At 32.6% G+C, this 22291-nt stretch overlaps 1 protein-coding gene across 1 annotated transcript; it reads right to left on the bottom strand.

Annotated features, from left to right (window-relative positions):
- Positions 1–7504: 7504 nt before the first annotated feature.
- LOC21392842 (kinesin-like protein KIN-12F) lies at positions 7505–14605 on the bottom strand. The gene is made up of 16 exons (XM_010098983.2): positions 14166–14605; positions 13931–14068; positions 13245–13328; positions 13023–13148; positions 12861–12920; positions 12710–12763; positions 12479–12571; positions 12200–12295; positions 11822–11964; positions 11463–11612; positions 11094–11223; positions 10045–11007; positions 9820–9915; positions 9587–9736; positions 8733–9503; positions 7505–7991 (listed from the first exon to the last, which is right to left on the bottom strand). Exons 1-16 carry the CDS (start codon positions 14475–14477, stop codon positions 7749–7751), a joined length of 3609 nt encoding a protein of 1202 aa, XP_010097285.1. The 5' UTR covers positions 14478–14605; the 3' UTR covers positions 7505–7748.
- Positions 14606–22291: the final 7686 nt, after the last annotated feature.

Genomic DNA, 22291 nt, shown 5'->3' with positions numbered 1-22291 from the left:
TAACAGAATGTACATGTGATGTGACCTAATTTAAAGGGTATTTAAGTAAAATCAAATGGGTTTTCTTTTTCTTCTTCTCTTTTATTAAACTATAAAAAGTAATTAACGCATATGGTGCTTAATTTCTTTAATAGATGATAATTTGGTCTCTATTTTTTTTTTTTTTACAAAACAAACTCTAAATTATAAAAATGTTGGCAATTTAAGTCCTTTTCGTCTATCTTTGTTAAATTTCTGACGGAATTTTACACTTGACCATCACGTGATGATGAAAAGACAAGAATGTGCTAAACCTCACAACAAAGGGAAAAAAATAAAAAATAAAAAAACTTTCCACAGCCATGGATCCATGGCGAGCCAGATCTCCATCGGCCTCGCTGTCATGACTAAGAAATTTGTTGAATGAATTATTGTGTAAGATAAAATTTTTTGAAATTATCTGTGTTATAAATATAAATACTTTTATAATAAGTATTTGTTAATATTAATATTGAATAGCAAATTATAAGCTCAAAATCAAAAAATTTTGAGCTTTGATGCAGTTATTGAATTTCATACTGTAATTACGGAAAAAAAAATCAAAAATTTTTGAAATATGATGCAGTTGCCGAATTTCAAATTGTAATTAGGAAAGAGGTAAGGAACGTTGTGTTATTCCCACGAGAGGGCAAACACATGAATATTAAGATTAAAAAATGAAAAGAAATTGAAAAACATCAATTCTAGGGTTTTAAAAACAATCAAAACAAAGAAAAGATGAAAAAATGGTTCAGAAGATCGAATCGAGAAAATTAAAATTTTTGACCGATTAAAGTTGATTGAGTCAAAATTTGTCAACCAATAGTTGACCAATAGGTCCCTCTCGAAAAGTTAATCCAAGTTAAATAAAGTTGATCAAGTTGACTAACTGTCTAAATAAGACAGATAAAATGTGCACTAGATGAGAATTAAACTGAATTGAAATGAGATAATTATTAAAAGTGAATGGTTGAGATTTAAAGTGATTAAATGAATTGAGGGTTGAAATTAAGACACATGGAGGAGACAGCTGGCCAACACTCAGGAGGAAAAGCAAAGGAGGTATTTTTATCTTTTTGCACAAAAAAAAAAAACCCCCTTAGAAAATGTGAAAATTACACCTAAGTCCTCATCCCTTTAGGATTGGTTTGTACGGGGGAAAATACAAACAAAATTTTGATTTTTCAGGCAAAAAAAACAGAGAATACTCGGCCAAAGAGAGAGAGGGACAAAAAAAAAAATAAGTTCAAATTGAAATCGGGGAAAAATCACTATAGATCAGTGTCACTGTAGCTTTCTCTCCACTCATCTAAGGTTAAATTTCAACTTTTCTTCGTTTTTTTTTACTGTAGAAGCACGTCCATGAAAAATAGAATCATGGAAAAATTTTGTTAGGAATGATGATTTATTTATGGATAGTAAAGGGATCGAAAAACTTAATGACTAAAGGATAAATTTTTAGTCATTAGGTTATGTGTTAAGTGTTTTTATTTGTGAAAAATTATTGTGGAAATGATGATGAAACCTTAATGCTTATGCTATTTATGATGATAAAAAAGATGAGAAAGGTTGTGATATGTGTTTTGGAGTTTAAAAGAATATATAAAACGAGCTATGGTTAGCTCAGGAAACACAAAAATTAGGCGGAACTCTGCCGAAATTTAGTTTGAGAAATGTGAACTAATCCGGGTTATCACGAAGAATAAGAGGATTAAGATGTGTAAAATAAGTTGATTAGGTGGTTAAAGATGTGTGGAAACTTAAAACCACGAAAATTTCCAGTTTTGGACCAAAATTGAAAACTAAGTTAATGACCCGAAAATTGTACCCAAATCTATTTAGGCCAAAGGACCAAGATAGAAGCTGAATTTTAAAAAGTGACCAACATCAAAGTTGTAGGAAATTTTGTTCCGAACAATCATTGACTCAAAAACGACTTTAGACGTCAGTTTTGGGTTAATTTCTGAAACATGTTCAAAATTGTGATTTTAGGCCAAATATGCACGAGTTTGCTACACATTGGTGATATAAGAGATATTTCAATTTGGATACCGAACATGAAAATCGTAGATGTTTTCGAGGATAAGAAGTCCCATAAAGAACGCTTTTCAAGAAACTGGTTGCACAGTATTCTCCTAAGGTCAACTGTAAGTAGGTTTAAAACATCGCGGGAAGAAAAAAAAAGGAAAATTAAATAGGTTTATGAAATAAACATGAAATCTAAGGATTTTAGACACAATATGTACACTTTGTGAAAATAACATTTACAAAACAATGAATTCGAATCAAATTGTAATGAAATTACTGGTCTTAGATTGTAAATCTAACGATCGAAAATTTATATGATATGATCAGTAGGCGACCAAGGCAGTAAGGTTTCTGGTGACTCAAAAGTTGTGACCTTAGCAGAACTCATGTAAGTACAAATAATTTCTTTTGCCTATGACACGAATGAACTTATTTCTCTATGGTGCACAAAGATTATGCATATTGTAAGTTCAATGTATGCTAATATGTGAATGATATTTCGTGAATCTTATTTGCTGCGATGAATGTGCTTATGGACTTAAAGTAGTAGTAAAATTTTAATCTGCGAAAAAATTAAAGTCAAAGTCAACAAAAAATCAAACTTTTAAATAAAGTCAAATTAAGTAAGTAATTGATAGAAGTGCTTAAAGACGCACTAATAAGATTAAAATTACTATCATGATAAGAAAATATGACAATAATACGATGTATGAAGAAAAGATGATCAAAGATAAGAAGTTAATAAAACTGTTTGTACAGGTCTTCGCAAGGAAGGCTATTAAAAATGAAACCGTGAGTGAGTTGGTTTTGTGTCGCTTCTCCTCATTAGGTATGTGCGCAACGGTACAACAGGAATAGGACCCATAAGAAGTAAAAGTTATAAGAACGAATGACACAAGAATGGAAGTTGTAACGAAATATGAAATGAAAGAAAAGAAAGCATAATACGATAAACGTTCTAAATGTTTAGAAAATGTATTAGGGTGTATGACATGAGTGCATATATGAGAATGCATTTGTGACGACTTTCCTACATGGCTGTCAACTTAAACATACTTAACATGTTCTTAAACTTAAATTACTTCAAATAGCGGAATAATTTTTTTTTTAAACAATACTTAAAGTATAAGAAGGGATAATTTCATAAACAGTAATAATACTTTTCTAAAATGAAATATTAAATTTCTTAAAGTTTTTCTTAATTTCAACTAAAATAAAATCTTCTAAAATATATTTCAAATTGAATGGCATTTGAACTCTTGTTTCAAATACTCTTTAAACGTCTTTCTAAAACTAGTCAATTCAATCAAACCATCTAATATAACTTTGAACCAAATTTCATGAGAAATCTTAAATTCAAGTACTCTTAAAGTCTTTTCGAAATCAATAATTTAAATCGTCTTTAAAACTTAAATACTCGAGACTAAAGTTGTTAGCTATAACCTCGGTTATATTTAACAAATATATATATATATACTTTTCAAACATACATACTTGAAATCTTTGAATCATCTATATATACACAACTTATTATTTTCGTAAAACATATTAATAATAATTCATGAAACATTTCGTAACTTAAATTAAAATCTTCTAAGACGATTTTAAATAAGAAATTGTTATAAAGTCGTATTTAAATACTTCTTAAAACCTTTCTAAACTAAGGTTGTATAATTATAACATCGGTCTTCAATAACATACAAACATATATACTTGAATCTCATGAATCATAAATATATGATTTTATTTAAACTTATTGTGGAAAATTTATTCGTGGTGGTATCCATACCCATCTACACCATTTGTCTGCGCTCACCACTGCCCTTCAAGAATTGCTGATAGGTTTCTTACTTACAGCATGAACATATCTGAATGAGTTTTCGCTCAGCAAGTAAGAAATCATTCTCGCAAAACACAACTTTAAAAACATTTAAGAAAATATGTATGAGCCAATTATGCTTCATTATGAACATGTCTTAAGAATTTAGTAATCTTGTCTTACTTAACATGGTGGGCCCGAGTGTTCGTACCAATTGTGCGCTATCATCGGGAAGTTGGGGTGTGTAAGGTCCCAACAACACCGTGATCTTGAAACATGAGTGCCTCCCCTTAGGTCGAGAGGACTTGAATTCTCCCCTTAGGTTGAGAGAATTGAACTTGAACATGAGCCTCCCCTTAAGTCGAGAGGTTGATACGACACTCTTAACTTTTTTTGTTTCACTTATCTTATTGTGTGTATGCAATTTGACATATTACTACATAACATCACATTCATAAACATAATCATACTTATCATGAGGTGAGTACACAAATATAATTGAATTTGTATATCTCATATAACATACAGCATCATAAGTCATAGATTGACATTTCTCAACATAACATATCATGACATAGCATGTCAATTCTTACAACATGGCATAACAACTCGCATAGCATATCAAGACACAACATGGCATTTCTTAACACAACATATCATGACATAACATAGCATACCGTGACATAACATCGCATATCAGGGCATAATATTGATCATGCATTTCCATAATTCTTACAAAACAGGTAAAAACATCTTGGTTTTAAAAACGTAGTTTTTATGCCGTAGGCGAGATTCCTACTTACTTGGTTTCTAGTTAAAGCAGAATTCTCTACTCACCCAGATCTTTTATCCTCTACTGCTAAGTTCTGTAAAGGAATGCCTATTCAAAGGGTGAGGTTAATTTTTAGTATGCTATTTTTATTTAGCATAGTCATAAACGAATTAAATCCTCTCTTATAACGTATTTATCCTTTTTATTAAGGATCGTAAAAATTTGTAATTTCTATTATAAGGATTAATTAAATCCTCATAATTCTGTCTTCCTTAAGTGTCTTTACAAATTCGTGCTAAGTTGATAATTAATTAACTAATTTAATAACAGACACTTGCTGGAGTCGACTACCCGCGGTGATGCATGGTGATCAGGCAGCGATGAAACTTCAGCTCCCACCCATTTTCAACCTCCTAAGTTCAATGGCGGACTCAATTTTATAAAATTAAGCCTCTATCTACTTAGATCGAAAACGTCAACTTCAGCGAAATTCGGCAACTTGGATCTTGATCCTCAGGCAATGTATTGATGAAATTAATTGAGGGTTTTCATTACCCATGATCTTCTGAGCATTTTGAGACCACAATCATGACGATCCAACAGTTAGATCGTCAGGACCACCCTACACCACAACGGTGGCAAGCTCTATTCTCCGACAAACGGCTACGAGATAATGAAATTGGCATAGGAGTTTTGCTCAGCGTTCTTCTCTGAGTCCATTAACACCAGCGGTGTTGAAAACGGCGGCTGGAAGGAGGATAACGGCGAGCATCGTGGCTTCGGCGATGGCACTCCGGTGAGAATTGACGAGGCGGCATGGGCTTTGTTCGTCTCATTAATATGAGTCCATAGATACTGGAATCACCTCAATTGGAGGTCGGATGGCGAAGATATCACATAAAAAAAATGGGTATTTTTGAAACTTTGGCCTGCGAGTGCAACTTCGTTCAGAGGAGTTGGCGACTGCATGACACCATTCCCAGCTCAACTCGACGAGGGCTTTCTATTGGTGTAGGAGGTGTCAAAAACGGACACCCAAATCTCATCAGAGTGCTTTGGCTGTGAATGGCGAACGAAATAGAGAGAGAGAGAGAGAGAGAGAAAGTGATATGAAAATGTAAGGAATGAGAGAGAAATGGAAAGCATCTAATAATTCTTTCACCTACCACGTTAAATGAGTGTTAAATCTTGTCCTTTAATCTTATTTCCAAAGATTTCTTTTAAATAGATAAAATTTATACTAATTAGAGGTAATTAATTTAGCTGACATGAATTAATCTACTACTTATAGTTTGATGTTAATCTCTGAGTAATTTAATACCAATTTCAAATCTAATTCGTGTGTTTACAATCGGATTGTTTTAAGTCTAAAAAAATTAATTTTAGACTAATTAAAATCTTAACTTGACTTTTCTGCATTTTACCTCGAAAATGACATAATTACTAACAATGTCAATTTATGAGCTCGGATAGCATTTTTTTATCGAAAATGCTTTGCGTAAATCTGGTTTAACTAATTTGGCAATTAAGGACTGTTTGAGTGTTTAAATGTTTCTCAGTACACTGCTAACACTATATTATACTTAGAAATTCTTCCAATTAAAATTCTTAAGTTATTTTGGATTAAAATTCTTTCCGCCTTAAATCGCAGTGAAAATTATTAACCGAACTGTTTGATCACGAAAAGTGAATTTAACTTGAAACTTACTATAGAATTTTGTAATGTTAATATTAATTCCATAAATCTCTTAATCAAACATGATATTTTCTAGGAAAATTCTTGATTTAAATATGTAAATTACATTATTTAATTTTAAAATTTTCTCGGTCATTACATTCTACCCACCTTATAATAATTTTCGTCCTCAAAAATTTGAATAAAAATAGGAATACCCTACTATTTCATAACTTATTCTTGTGGGGTTTATTTCACTTTGCGATCTTATCCCAAGTGTATTTCTAATAGAAATTTAATTTATAAATAGATATTTAAATATTATTTTTTTTAATTTGGTCGAAAAAATAAAATAAGTAGATAGAGAGTTAAGTTTCGTTATTAAGTTTATTTTAACAAATTTGGACAATGACAAACAGAAGCAGCAGTTGTGCAAAAGAATTTCATAACATGCTTCTCAAATTCGGTTATTCAGCGGTAATTTATAGAAGATGCTAAACAAAAAAAAAGAATTTACCAAATATCCCTACCTCTTTTAGCTTATTTAAAAAAAAAAAAAATCTAAAAACACTTTTTAAAAGCAATGTCAATTGGACACTGTGATTTGACAATATATTTTATATGGGTGATCGGTCCCCTTAATGGTCTAATAATTAGCAGTCATTTTGGGAACATGGGTTTAGTGCTGGAGTCGTTTTGGGGCTGTTTCTTCTGAAGTAAAGAACCTCATAAGCTGGTGTCGTTTAGGAGTTTAGTGTTGGTGTCGATACTTAAAAACTAAATAAATAAATAAAATATTCAAAGCAGGTCAGGGACTCTTCTATATCTTTGGGAGCAGTCGTCTTAGTCGATAAAATTAATGAAGTTCAAACACATCTTATGGTATTAAACCTAAATAATAGGTTTAAATTAAAAAAAAAAAGAATTCAAAGAAGAATTACAAGAAGAAGAACAATAGTCTGAGAAAAAAACTACAGGTGAAGTCCAAAACATAGAAATAATAAAAACTAATCAAAAAATTAATTAGAAGGAAAACCAAAACGAGAGCGTGCGATTAATTGGGACATATCACACACGTCATTATGACCTTTTTTTTAAAAGCCTATTCAATAAAAAAAATTAAAAAAATGGAAATAACCATGTCCAAACTCCAAACCTTAATAACTTGAAATTTTATGTCATGTACTGCAAATTCAAACAAATTATTATCCTCAATACTCATTGCAATCTCATCTGCCTTCTAAGAAAGTTAATCACAACCAAACCAAAGAATCATACACCGAAAGAATATAAGACGAAAGTAACAACACAGTTGCATGTAATAAGCATGAACCCAAGTAGGGTGCGCCATGCAAATCAAATCAAATCAAAACAAACAACAGAATTGTGCAACTTTCATTTCATGGAGCTAAACTCCTCCGAGCTTTTGAGCAGAGTCAATAATGGTGGTCTTGATATATGGCTCCGAATTCCGCTCTCCAGGCCTGGTCATCATCCGGGATTGTGCTTTGTGGTATGTCCGAATCTTCCCTGTAGAGTGGTTGTAGTGCAGATTCTGGCAATCTGCTCTCTGCCATGTACTGCTTCATGGTCACCATCTCCATCTTGTGCTTTCTTTTCAACTTCTCCATTTGCTTCTTCAACTTCTCATTGTCTTGTTGCGCATTCGCAAAGTTCTCCTGCGAACAAGGCACCAGAATATCAAGATCATCCCACATATGATGCCATAGTAATTTTCATTCTCTATGCTCGAAGATTAAAAACCTTAATTATGTAATATGGAGTTGTCCCAGAAGTTAGATATACAACAACAACAAACCTTAATCACAATTTAATTGGGGTACCTTAATCACAATTTAATTGGGGTCGGCTATATGGATTTTACTTTTCCACACAGCTCTGTTCGAAATTAAACTTTCCTCAATACTTAAATCTAGAATGTCTTTCCTAACAACTTCGGTCCACATAATTATTGGTCTACTTCTCCTTCTCCTAATATTAGGTATAAGAATGTCCTCCCAAGCACTAACCGGTACTTCTACCGGGTACTACCTCAAGCGGCCATAATGTATATTTTTTTTAACATTGGATTTAATCCATGTAAGTCTTTCCTAAAGTTGAGAAACTAACAAAAGATGCCTGATAAAGCATGAATTTCCAAACAAACAAGGACATCAAAAACCATCCATTTGATATTTCCCAATTCTCTGTTCTCAATGGTAGAAACCACGTTAAGTATCCAATATGTGTGGTTGTCCCCGAAGTTAGCTTTATATATTGTATGATATATATACACACACACATATTTAACGTTAAAGTTTATCCATGTGAGTATTTCCTAAAGACGAGACTAACAAATATGCCCTTATCAAGAATGAATTTCCAAACATATAGATTTCTTTGCGTAAGAAATGAGTTACCTCTGCAACTGAAGATGCATGTTCAGCTTCTCTAAGCCTAACTAGGAGTTCACCAGCAGCGTGAACAGCTTCTGCAGTATCTCTAAGTTGAATCTTGAGACTCCTGTTTTCTTTCTTCAAAATCTCCCTCTCCTTCTCCCTTTCCACTCTCATTGCAGAGAGTTCCGCAGCGAGAGATTTAGCGAAACGAGAACCCTGACCTTTCTTTCCTGCCTTGGCTGCTGCCCTCTTCACATCTGCTATCCCTTCCATGATAGCGCGGTGTTTTGTAACCAAGTCATTGTACTTCTCCTGAAGCTCAACATAGTGTTCAATAATTCTAGCGTGACCAAGAACAGCTCTGTTAAGTGCGTCGTCTAACTCTTCGGTGCACTCCTTCTGTGAATTCAATTGCATCTCCACTTTCTCTGCTCGTCTACGATGCATGTCAAGATCAATTCTGAGATCCTCGGTTAAGGAAATCCACTCGCTTTCCATCTCTGTCCATCTTTGTCTTTCTTTCTCAAGTTCTTCATCGTTATTGTTTTGGAAGATGGCACTTTTTCGCAGTTGGATGGATCGTGACAATAATGATGACCTCAATTTTTCAGTAGACTTGGTAGGACATGCTTCAGTTTGCAACTGCAGCTTGCTTCTTAACATTTGAATCTCCTTAAGAAGTGCTTCCTTCTCGTTCACATCAAAAACTGATTCATTCTGAACTTCCTTTATTTCATAGTTCTCTTTTATAATCTCTGGCTGATGATTATTGTCAGAAATGCACCTTAAAAGCTGTATCAAAACACCATCAACTAGTGTAAGAAAACTTTCAGCACTTGAAAGGGTAAGAATTGATTTAAAATAATCATTAGTACCGTTTTTTCTTCCCTGGACGAATGACCTTCCTCATTTCTAGACTCCTCAAAGGATATTATTTCATTCGTTGTAGACACAAAACCAGGAGTACTGATATCTTGACAGTTTTCTGAATTAGAATTGTGACCCTCACGTTTATATTGCTCAATCTGCAGATTAAAAAAATCATGTAAGATCCAAGTTATTGTACAACTCACAATTCATCCAGTTCCAAGAGTAAGAAAAACAGTACCAATTGATTCAGCTGCTCAATTTTGGCTGCTTGTTCCATACAGCGATTTTCAAGCTCCTCTCTCTTTGCAACTTCTTCCATTAAGTTCTTTGCATCCTGTTGAGAAAAAAAAATGTAAAAAAAAAAAAAAAAAAAAAAAAAAAAAAGGAAAAGGAAAAACAATATGTAAACAAATGATGTACTGAATCAAAAATTAGTCGCTAGAAATGAGCTCAATATAGATACCTTTTTTACTTCCTCTGTCATCTGCTCAGAATTTCCTGCTTCTTTGACTGGTACAATCCATGTCTTTAAACTATCCTGGACCTCGTCAGAGTCTTTATTGTGGACTTGTCTTTTGCAAGATGCACAAAGGAATGTCTTCTCAGGAGAACTAGTTTTATCAACCTCCGGACATGGTTGCAGTGTCAAATGCTCAAAAGAGAAAGAAACTGTAGATTTGTTTGATGCGGAATTCCTTTGATGGTGATCAATGATATCCAAGCCCCTTTGAAGGCTTGCAGCCAACGACTCTGCAGGACCTGGAAATATCTTGCTTGAACGCAAAGAAGACCGGATAGACTGTCTCAATTCGTCTGATTTAGCGTTGGAATCCTCTGCAACATTGTTTGTAGTGACTGGATAGCTTGATGAAATAACCACACTTTTCCTAAGGTTTTTTCCGATTTTTGGAGACTCCGTCAACATTGGCTCTTGGAGGATTGCAGGCTTGCATGAGCTAATTGAAATGCTTTTTCTGAATTCGGAATTAATAGCCCTCAAGCTGTTTGGGGAACCTCGAATGTCATCTGTCAATGCTATGTTTTCCTTATGAAGCTCATTCTCAGATTTTTCAAGACTGATTTCTTCAATTTCTGTTTCTTCTGGACCATCTAAATCATCTTCACTCATCAGATCTGTCTCACCACTTTCAACCAACTGGGCGGAATCTCCATCGCTGGATTTTTGGTCTCTAAAATTCTCTTCACAAGATTTACCCAACTTTTCTAGCTGCTGTTGTAGTTCTCTGACATCATCCTCATCAATATTTACCTCTTCATCAGATTCGTTGTCTATGGGAGGTAATAGTAATGAGCGATTAAGGCTCACTCTTAACAGATTCAAGCTATCACGTACATTCCTTCCTTGAAAGTGCCCGTGCTTACTTGCAACTGAGTTTGCACTAGACTTTGCTCTAATAAGTTCTTCCTGCAACAAAAAGACCACGTTAGCAACAATCCTCAACTTTTGATTAACCTTTTAGGTATAATCAAAACAAAGCTGCGTAGTATCACCTTCAGCTGACGAATTTGGTCACTCAAATCATTAACATCATCCTCTGTTATCTCATTTATCACTGGCTTGTTTCTAATACATTTCACTCGTTCTCCAAACCGCAATGTTCCAAGTATTTCTCCATCATTGCTGCATTTAAAAAGCATAAACATTGAGCCTTTTTTCATGAAAGACATATTTGGTGTCATGCAAAGTATCAAAAGAATTAAGAACAATACGAAAACAACATAACCAGCACATCAGATTCTGCCTCCTAATGCTTCAGAATAGTGCTACTGCAGAGCCATATTTATGTTCGCGTCCAGTTTCTTAGTGCGCTTGTGTTTGTTAAGAGAAGTTTATGAGAAAAAATGGCTAAGAGAGAATACTTGTTATCGGGGGAGATGGCACAGAGCACTGTGAGTTTAGAATTGCCACCAAGTGATTCTCGCATTAAGTGTGTTAAGCAGGAACCTTTGTATAGAGCATCTTCAGGCTTGCCAGACTGAGGTTCTTTTGCCAGAGTATTTACCAAATGTCTGCAATAAACAAGACCGGGAATATAAAAATGTTGTAGGCAAGCTCAATAAAATCCAATGTGACACTGACAAGCCATATAAAAAATGCTGTTTGGAAAAGGAAAAGAATGTGATAAAGAAACTGTAGTCGTTGTATGTGTACTACCACTCCATACTACTAATAATCTCCAATCTACAATGAAACAAGTGCCAAGTTTTTATGTTCATACCCAAGCCGCGACAAGGACTTCTTTACACTTTTCCCTTCCTTTGTAGTACCGGCAACATCAATTTTTTTCCTATCTAAACCAGCAAGATCAACAAGGTTGATTCTGCTTGTCTTTGAACAACCAAAACACTTCGATGTGGTATCCTGTAGAAAATTGTTGATACAAGCACGAGCAGATGATATATAAATTTTGGAACTGCGGTATTCAAGTAGTCCGATGTTTAATTGAAAATCATTTGCAAAACAATATAGAATGTCATGTTCCATATGGACTGAATTACTAAAGTTCTAGATTTTTATCACAAATCACAATCAAAGATGAGATACAGAACAATTAAATTTATTGGTAACTGAAAGCAAACTCCACATCAAGTCATACCTTACTCCAGGACTCCATGATAAAAGTAAAAACAATGTGGGACCTAGAGCTTTTCGAATTCACACTAGTTGTTCCAACTTTTCTACTTGAAAGCCCCTGCATATTCAGAGAAAATAAGAAAAAAAAAAATAAGCCTCCATGGATTTAAGCACATTAGTAAAAAAACCTAGGCGAAAAAAAATATTAACCAAGAGATTAGACGTATGCTTTCCCAAAAAGCACTACAATTAGACATGCCAATCACTCTATTAAATGCAGAAAATAAAGTGGACCTTTCACCTTAATCAAAATCTGCTCAACATCCTCATAGCCAGTCACGTATTCTTCTGTCAAATTCTCAACATACAATCCATTTTTTTCATCATCCTTAATCTGTAAGAATTTAGACAAAGTTCATTACAACATTTTGCGTAATGCTCATAAACCCCCAAAAAAAAAGGAAAGAAAATTAAGAGCAAAATTTAGACATGAATGAATCAATGTAATAACTATGAGGAAGTAAATCTTGACCTCGAGATTCCGCAGGGTCGGATCAATCAAATCCCCTATTTGTTCATTGTATATCTGTGATGTGAACATGTTAAACAAGAACATTAATATAACATTAATATTGGAGCAATGAACAGCCCTTCAAAAAGTGAAGGAAAAGAAAAATACATACCTCAAGAAAAGAGCAACGGCATTGAAAATTTATCTGTTTCCCATCAAAATTATTTTGCTCCTACACGAGACAATACAAATCATACTTATTAACCACACTTCAAAGTATTCTTCCATAAAGTACCAATTTCAGGGATGGAAAAAACATAGAAACAAATCTTACTTTCTCAATCTCAGAAAATAACATCTGGAAGACACGAGGAGCAATGCCCTGGGAACTAAGAGGAGAAGGGTCATCAACCATGGCGCTTGGTGGACCCCACATTGTGTAGGTCTTTCCACTACCACTCTGGTCAGAATTCCAAATAATTACTAACATTAGAAAGTTCTGGTTTACAAACTCAAGCTCAAATGAAAAAATCCATGACAATAAATCCTTGAATACCTGGCCATATGACACAATGGAAGTGTTGTAACCAGCTAAAGCATCCCTAACCAATGGGACACCAACACATTGAAAAACATCTTCCTGTTATGAACACAATAACCAAGAGTCAAAACTCCATATACCTCTTTGATTCTATAGACAAACTTAGTAACACAACTTCTTGAGTTGTTCCATCTCCCATCACGCTAAACACTCCGACCAAAATGAAACAAATCTACTGGAAATCATGATTCTCCATTAATATCCAAAATTATGTTCTTGCATTATACTTTCTATGCAGAAAAAATAGCGCAGAATTCCAATTATAGTTCCAAAATAAAACCAATCTAGCTCTTTAAACATTCCTACCTAAGCTATAACACTCCGATTAGTTGTAGTAACATGATTTATTGGAAACCTTATTTCTCCATTCATATCCGACTTTATGCTCTTGCATTATACTTTCTGTGCAGCAATATAGGACCGAATGCTGATTATAGTTCCAAATAAAACCTAAACCTTTCTAATTAAAATAAAACGCACAAAAATTAGTTGTATTAAGCGTAATTTGAAATCTCAGTAATTAATTTCTCCATTTCTGTTCTCTCATTATACTTTATACGCAGCTAAATAGGGCACTATTCAGATTATACTATGAAATGAAACCCAAATTCTCTAAAACGCACAAAAATTGAGGCTAGTACCTGGTTGGCTTTTGAATCGAAAACCGAATCGAAGGTAAATTTCCGATCTCCAACCGTTACCATATCAGGCAAAACCTTCTTCAAAGTTCGATCTTTCACTCTTTCACTACCATTAGGAGGTCTAATTCTCACAACAACCTAAAGCAATTTAAGGAACGAAGCAATTACACCGATGTATACAAATTAATCAAAAAAAAATTTACAAAATTGGCAAAATCACAACTTCTTTAAGTACCTTCACTGGTGGATCCGAATCCACAGACGCTCGCGTCTCGGCCTTAACTTCCGATCGGACGAGCTCCAGCTGCGTTTTCGAAACATCCAAAAGCGGTTTCTTCACGGCGACAGGCGAGACCTGGCCGCCGCTGATGATGTTTCGATCGATGGGCGGAGTGTTTTCTGCGTTCGATTTGGAGATTCTGAGATTAGAGTTGGACTTCTTCTTTGCGGACATGGATCTCGGAAGTAGGTTTCGGATCGACGAGGCCGAGATGTTTCCGAGAAACCGAGTCTCCGAACTGGCCTCTGTGCTGTTGTTGGACCTCATCGTCGCGAAGAAGAAGAAGAAGAAGATGAAGGCTTTGAGCGAGATAGAGAGAGAAAGAGAGGAGAGAGAGAGAGAGAGAGAGAGAGAGAGAACTGTACAGAGTTTGAATTCGAAAGTGGTGGATGAAGAAGAAATGGACCGTTGCGTCTGTTTAATATTTTCTTCGGCGGTTTTTAAACTTCTTTTTAAGACGATTATCTATGTCAAATACCCAAAATCCCCCTCTCTTTTATTTTGCATTTCTTTTTTTTTGGCACATCTTGGCTTTTTAAATAAATGAATTTATTGTGTGCTTTAAAAATATGGAAATTTCTTCAGTATGACCGAAAAAATGACCTAAAGGTAGTTCTCTATTTTTCAACATTTAGATTTATATTAGAAATTGTCTGTTTTGCATATTTTTTCGATCTGATGTGATTTTGACTAGATTCAACGGTCAAAAACTAATCCTTCGATAAGTCGGCCTACCGGAAAAGGTCTCTAAGAATATTGGCTTTTTTTCTTTAAGAACTAGTTTTATAACGTGCTCCACATATATTATCGTGTTGGAGACAACTGAAGATTTTATTATTTACTGAATAATGAGAAATTCATTTATACAACCATATAAGGATTTTTGAATTTATTTTAAAAAGAAATGTGTGTAAAAATAACAATTGATAAAAAAAAATTAAGTAAGAATACATTTGAAAAAAAAATTATTTTAACCAACTAAAAATAAAATAGCATCACATGTAAAAAAATTACTCTCATATAAGTAACGTGAGGGAAAATATATTTTAAAAAGGTATACAAAAAATTAAAATATTAAAAATATTCATAAAAGAATAAAGATACAAAAAGAAAAAAAAAAGTAAAGGGCAGCCACATAAAAAAGAGATTTGAATCTCGTTCGCTTTAAGAATTTGAGTTGAGATATAATATTTTTTAAAAACTTTTAACGTAGTAAAAAAAGTTATATATGACATTTTTTAATAATTTTTAACTGTAAAAACTTAACATTAAAAATTTAAATTGGTAAAATAAATAAGACTTCGATTTTTTTTTCTTGATTCATAGGAATTTTTTCGGGAATACATTTTAGCTTCATATTGTTATGTTTGCGGGACAAAAATGAGGAAAAAGCAGCTCCACGTCATTATCATTTGGATTTATGCTGCCTGTCAATCGAATCACGTGCGAGGATAGATTAGTCCATTAAAAATATTCAAATAACTAGCCGTTAGGGGCGGTGGTAGGAACAACAGTTGGAGCGGATTGAAACTCATGGTCATATCATTTGACTTTACGTTTTGTTTATAACATTTTTTTTTGGGACAACTACAGTACGGCAACGCATTCTTTTTGCCCATTATGTATGCATCGAACCGTTAGGAACAAATAAGCTCACCATGTTCAGTGCATCTCCATACTTTAAATTTATTTAAACCCATAAATTTAGAGTCCATTTAGTTAGAGAATTCGTTTTCTGATTCGAATCATAATTCATGATTCGCTACAGTATTTTCTCTCATAAAAAATACACGTAAATCGAAAATGATTATAATCTCATGTTTATAAATTTAAAAAGAAAAATAAAGGGGGAAATCCGAGCTCCTCTACCACCATCGGTGTAAGGACGTCGCTGGTGACCCAAGTCTGAAAAGATTCAGAGCTCGATAAGTGGGGTCACCTAGGCGGTGGGTCATGAGTGGTCGCTCCGTCGTTAGGCAACCCACCCGCGGGGTTGCTCCGTCGTTGGTCGTGACCCTAACCGATGGAGGTCATGATTTCGCAATCATTGTCGTGCTGTGGAGGAGATCGCGCAGTGGAGGAGATCGTGTCACTTGTGTTCATACCGCTGTGAGACATGAAGGTGGATGGGTGGCGACCTCCTCCGCATGAGTGGCGAAGCGCCAAGCATCTCCGATGATGTTGGTGGGATATTTTTTATTATCATTTTCATTTTTTGGTAATTATATTAATTAGATTAGAAAGTTTTAACCAATAAAGATGGTTCTCATAACATAAGCTCTAAATGATTTTCTTTTTATTAGTTGTGGTGTTTATTGGTGTCCAATAATGAATTCTATTCGCATTTAAAAATTTAGATAAATGAGTCTCTAAACGTCCATTTTATTTTTATTGGCATCTCTAAGTCCCCACATCACTCCCGTAGTTAAAAAGTCACTAGAGGTCAAACTTTTTTTCAAAGTAGTTTTTGACTTTTTTTTTTTTTTTTGACCTTTTGGAAAGCAAAGTATGTATTGTGCGAGCTAATTGTGGTATTTATGTAATTTAGTTACTGTAATTGTAATTTGAGACTAGTTCGACCAAATTGTGGTGTTAAAAAAAGGGCTTTTTTTTTTTCAACTCCACTCTTTCTCTCTATATCTACTTGTTCTCTCTCATTTTTTCTGTTTTTGATATTTTTGTATATTTCTCTCACCGGACAAAGAGTGATTAGAACTGCACCGTAAACAATGACAAAGCCAAAAACCTTTTCATGAAGGCATATATTAAGCAAATTATAAAACTTTAAATCTATAATATTCAGAAATCTTAAAACATCATGACTCTCACAGAATTATAACTATAGCATACCTTGACTCATTATTTTGATTTTGAAGAAGATCATACAAAGAGTTTGAAGGAGAAGTAGAATTTAAGTTTCTATCTCTAAACCCTCGGTAACTTTTCTTAAACGTATTTTCTGATGGAGAGAACAGATATCAATAAAATTGGGTGGAGAGGGGACTAGACTCTTATTTTATAGACTATGAATCAGTATCTTCCATCAAAGCACACATCTCTTCATAATATGTAAACACATCTCTTCATAATATGTAGACACATCTCTTAATAAGAGTTGTAACCGCTCATAGCCAATAAAATTTTAGAATTAAAATAATTATTAAACTATTAAATAAATAATATTAATAGACTATTATTTTATTACGTGGATCACATAATTCTTACACAAATGTTGGACTAATGGAACTAAAAATAATAATAAAGAATACATTACAATCAAATATGATTTAAATATAGCATGGACATGTCACATAGCGGATAAACCACCATAACTCAAGTGTCATTATCAAATTGGGGAATAATAATACAACAAGAATTACTGAAATGATATCTAAAAAATACATGTAGTTTATATTTTCATAGTATTCTCTTCATGTAGCAACACGTAGGCACCAACAACAAATTACCGCATACTGTACACTTTTTTACCCTATCTTCACAAATTCTATTATCTTATGTGATTAAGAAAGATGTAGGCAGTTCATTTCGCCGATTCGAGTTTAGAATTCGAGTTTTACTATAGTAAAAAGCTCTCACATAACGTCACATCTCAACTCAAATTAAAAATTTAGATCAGCGAACTAAATGGGCCATAATGTATTTTTAAAATAGGATATACAAGACTTTAGCAAATATATATATATATATATATGAAGCAATATATATGTGTGTAAAGAAATGAATAGTTCTAGGGATTTTGGTTGTTTATATTAGCTCTAGTTATAAACGCGTTGTTGTTTTTCTATTAACAGATGTAATTTTTCAATATTAATCGATATGATAAATTTTTAACGTCCACAAATAAAAAATGACAAGTAATATTTTACGTTAATTGGCGTTAAAAAATTTGGATAGGTTTTGGAAGAAACATTAGAATGTTTTCTCAAGAAAAAGAAAAAAAAAAGGAAAACATATATATATATATATATATGAATTTAGAGGAAATTTAAGTTTATATTTGTAAAATTTAACCAACGACACTGAAACATAGAAACGACATCAAATAATAATAATACGAAACTAAGGTAAATATCTTGAACGACAACAAAGTTAAAATATTTGCTGCTTATTTTTCATTTTATTTATCTATAATGTTCATAGAAATGAAACGATACAGGTAATAGAAGAAATCTTGGATAACCTAAAGTAGAAAGGTGAAATTTTACAAGTTTACAAAAAATAAAATAACTTTTCTTAGTTTAATTTTACCCTTTTAATTACACCTCACAAGTTTTGTTTTAGTTTCATTGTTCATCATGTGCCATGATTTTTTTTTGGTCAAGGTTAGTAAAGAAAAAAAAAAGTAGAAGAAAAGGTATAACTGAGGCTCTTTTATATAGAAAAAAGGTATATATGCATACATATGCACCAAAAGTTTTTTTTTTTTTTTTTTGTCTTGATATATTCATTTCCTAAAATTTCAAGCAATATTCTTAAATCGAGAATTTGTATTATGATTCGTGACTCATTACAGTATTTTTTTCATAAAAAATATACATAAATAGAGAATAATTTTAAATTATAATTTTAAATCTATAAATTAAACATCCATTAATATATTCGAGATTACTTGGCCACTAGGAGCATTTTCCGAAAAGATTTTTCTCTCTTTTTATTTCCTAACAACTACTAAAAGTAAAAAATAGCTGCTTTTTGACAGAGTCTCGTTCCAGATATCAGGGCTTCCTTTCAGCGGATTCTAGTGGGCATTTAACATCAAAGAGGCCAAGACTTGTAAAATCCATCACAGCATAAGAAAAGGCTTGAATCTGATCTCAAGATATAATTAAAAAAAAAATGGTACTAAACATTTATATTTAGAAATTTTCGATAGCCTTATACTTTTTAATTGTTAGATTTATTAAAATTTATCTATTCTGCATATTTTTTTTAATCTGATGTGATTTTAATCAATTCAAATTAAGACTACTAATAGCGTAGACTACGAAAGAAACTTCCCTATCTTCTTTTTATCTCTACAGAAAATTGAATTCTTTTTCTCTCAACTCAAAACATTTTCAATGAGCCTTCTGTTTCTCTATGCAACCTTTTTGCACATATAATGCCCCTCAAAAAAGAAAAAAAAAATTTGTAATTTATATCTCCAAAGTCCAAGTGTCGAAATATGGGTCCGTTCGGTTCGCTAATTCGAGTTTTTAATTCGAGTTGAGATGTAATGTTGTGTGAGAGTTTTTTACTGTAATAAAAAAATTAGATGTGACTGTTTTTGAAAGCTTTTTACTGTAATAAAACTCGAATTATAAATTCAAATCAGCGAAAAAAACGATGCATTCTATTCAATAACAATAATAACAATTAGCTTCATAAAAAAGTAAAATGATCTTTTAAACCCCACATTTTACCATTTCAAAAAATGAAACTTTTATCTTCTTCATCATATATATATATATATGTATATATATATATGTAAATAATGTCACATATTCCTTTCATCATTATAGATATCTCCAAATGTTGGAGACTTGTATTCTTCAAATCATGACCAGTCATTCCATTTCTAGATGATATAGACGCATTCTACGGCCCTCTTTTGGCCTACAAATGACATATATATATATGTAAATAATGTCACATATTCCTTTCATCATTATAGATATCTCCAAATGTTGGAGACTTGTATTCTTCAAATCATGACCAGTCATTCCATTTCTAGATGATATAGACGCATTCTACGGCCCTCTTTTGGCCTACAAATGACAAATAAAAGATACTTCCAAAGTCAAGTTAAAAAAAAAAAGGAAAATGCAATGCAATGACTTTTTGACTGGAACTTTTATCACCGCCTCAGGAAATAGTGTTACACTAAATATGCAAAATCGTTGAAGAAGTTGATAAAATTGCTAGTTTAACATTAACTAAAAATAATTTCTTTATTTCTATCTCTACGCATAGAAAATTGAATTCTGGTTCTTTTCTCCCAACTTTAACATTTTCAACGAGTCTTGTCTCTCCATTCGAACCTTTTAACAATAAGCAATTTTTGCGCATGACGAAAAAAAGGAAAATATTTATGTTTATCATTAATAATATTTTGTAATTTATATCTCAATGTTAAGTGTCAAGTTCTATCAGCCTCACTCTAGTTGATTATGATGACGGTGGTGATGATGATAATAAGCTTTAAAAAAAAAGTAATACCTTTTAAACTCTACATTTACCCAACTTAAAATATGGGTTCGTTTAGTTTGCTGATTCGAGTTTTTAATTCGAGTTAAGATGTGACTTTATATGAGAGATTTTTACTGTAACAAAAAAGTTAAATGTGATTATTTTTTAGAGCTTTTTACTGTAGTAAAACTCAAATTCTAAAGTCGAATCGGTGAAATGAGAGTTGGCTTCGTTCACTTTGCGAATTCGAGTTAAGATATGATATTTTCTTAGAGTTTTTAATTATAGCAGAAAAAGTTATGTATTACATTTTCTAAGAACTTTTAATTGTAGAAACCTAAAACTGAAAACTCGAATCGGTGAAATTAACGATGCCAAAATTTTTATTTTCATCATCATATATGTGTGTGTCCTATCTCGTATTAATTTTATCATTATAGACATTCCCAATGTTATATACACTGTATTCTTCAAACCAAGATTAGTTATCCATTTCTAGATGTTACAGACCATTCTACATCACTTTTTCGGGCCTAAAAATGACAAATTAAATATACATCCAAAGTCAAGTTCAAAAAAATGGAAAATACAATGCAATGACTTTTGTCTCAAACTTATGTAACCACCTTAGGAACTAGCGTTACACTGGGCACCAAGGAAATCAACCTAATTGAACACTTCTTTCAATAAACTGATCACGTAGACTTTTTCATGCGTTTGGCTTAATTTTTATATTGAAGTTCTAGAGTATCTATATATGGTGGACATATCTTCTTTTTCTTTTTTTCTTTGAAACGTAAAATTGTATTCCAAATTTAAAAGAAACACATATATTAATAGAGACATAAATGTTTTTTACCAGTAAAAAAATGCAAAGGGTGATTAAATCTGCACCAAGTTCTAACAAAATATAAGAAACCGAAATGGCGTAACAACAGTCGAGAATATAAATAGCTCTTTTTACAATATTTTTACGATTGATAGAGAATTCCGATCGATCTGAACTAAGAAACCCACGAGGTGAAATATCATTTTGAAAGAAGAGGTTAAAAATTCAATTTTCCTAAACTCTGAAGAAAGGAAATTTGCATATGTGAGGCTTCTCATTCAGAAGCACCACAATTCAAGTCTTGAAACCCAATAATGAGAACCAAAAATGCAAAATCATTGAAGTTGATAAAACTGACTCAAGAGGAGAACTGGTCCAAATCAGTTGATCATAGTTGAAAGCCACCTTTTTTTTTTTTATTCAACTGGCCAAATGATAGTTTTGTGGGAATATTGGCTGCATGCGTACTGCTAGCATTTAAAAGTCAAGAAGGGACTATTAACCAAAACACCCCCTAATACAATAGTATAAACCCCATCCAAGTTGCCACATTTTCAAAACAAAAAACAAAAAAAAAGGGTTATTAAGTCAAAAGACAATTTTTATTCTGCATACTTTTTATTTTAATGTGATTTTTATCAAATTTAACAGTAAAAACTATGCACTAATAAGATAAAAGGTCCCCATGAAAAAAGGGCCATTAAGTTATCATCTAAAATTTTTCTATGGAAAAAGAAAATAAATACCCTTTTAGAGTATTTGAGACTTTGAGTCAAAATTTTTACCTCTTGCTCTTAATTACATTTTAGTCAATAATTATGGGCCTGTTTGGTATATGGGTTCACCATAGTTCAAATCAAGATTTTTTATTATGACTTTTGAAATTTAAATTTTTATGAGAGAAAAATACTGTAACAGAATAAAAACTATGGGTTTGCGTTGTAGCAGAACCCATATGCCAAACATACATTATATTAGTCAAAGAGTATTAATAAAAAAATAAAGAGTAAAAAATCAAAATTAATGCACTCTTGAAGGTGAATTCAGTGATTCTTTCTTTCCC

The sequence above is a fragment of the Morus notabilis genome, unplaced genomic scaffold (assembly GCF_000414095.1).
Source record: "Morus notabilis unplaced genomic scaffold, ASM41409v2 Scaffold1708, whole genome shotgun sequence".
Classification (NCBI taxonomy): Eukaryota; Viridiplantae; Streptophyta; class Magnoliopsida; order Rosales; family Moraceae; genus Morus; species Morus notabilis.
The sequence above is the reverse complement of the archived record's forward strand: the minus strand, read 5'-3'. Positions and strand labels throughout refer to the sequence as shown.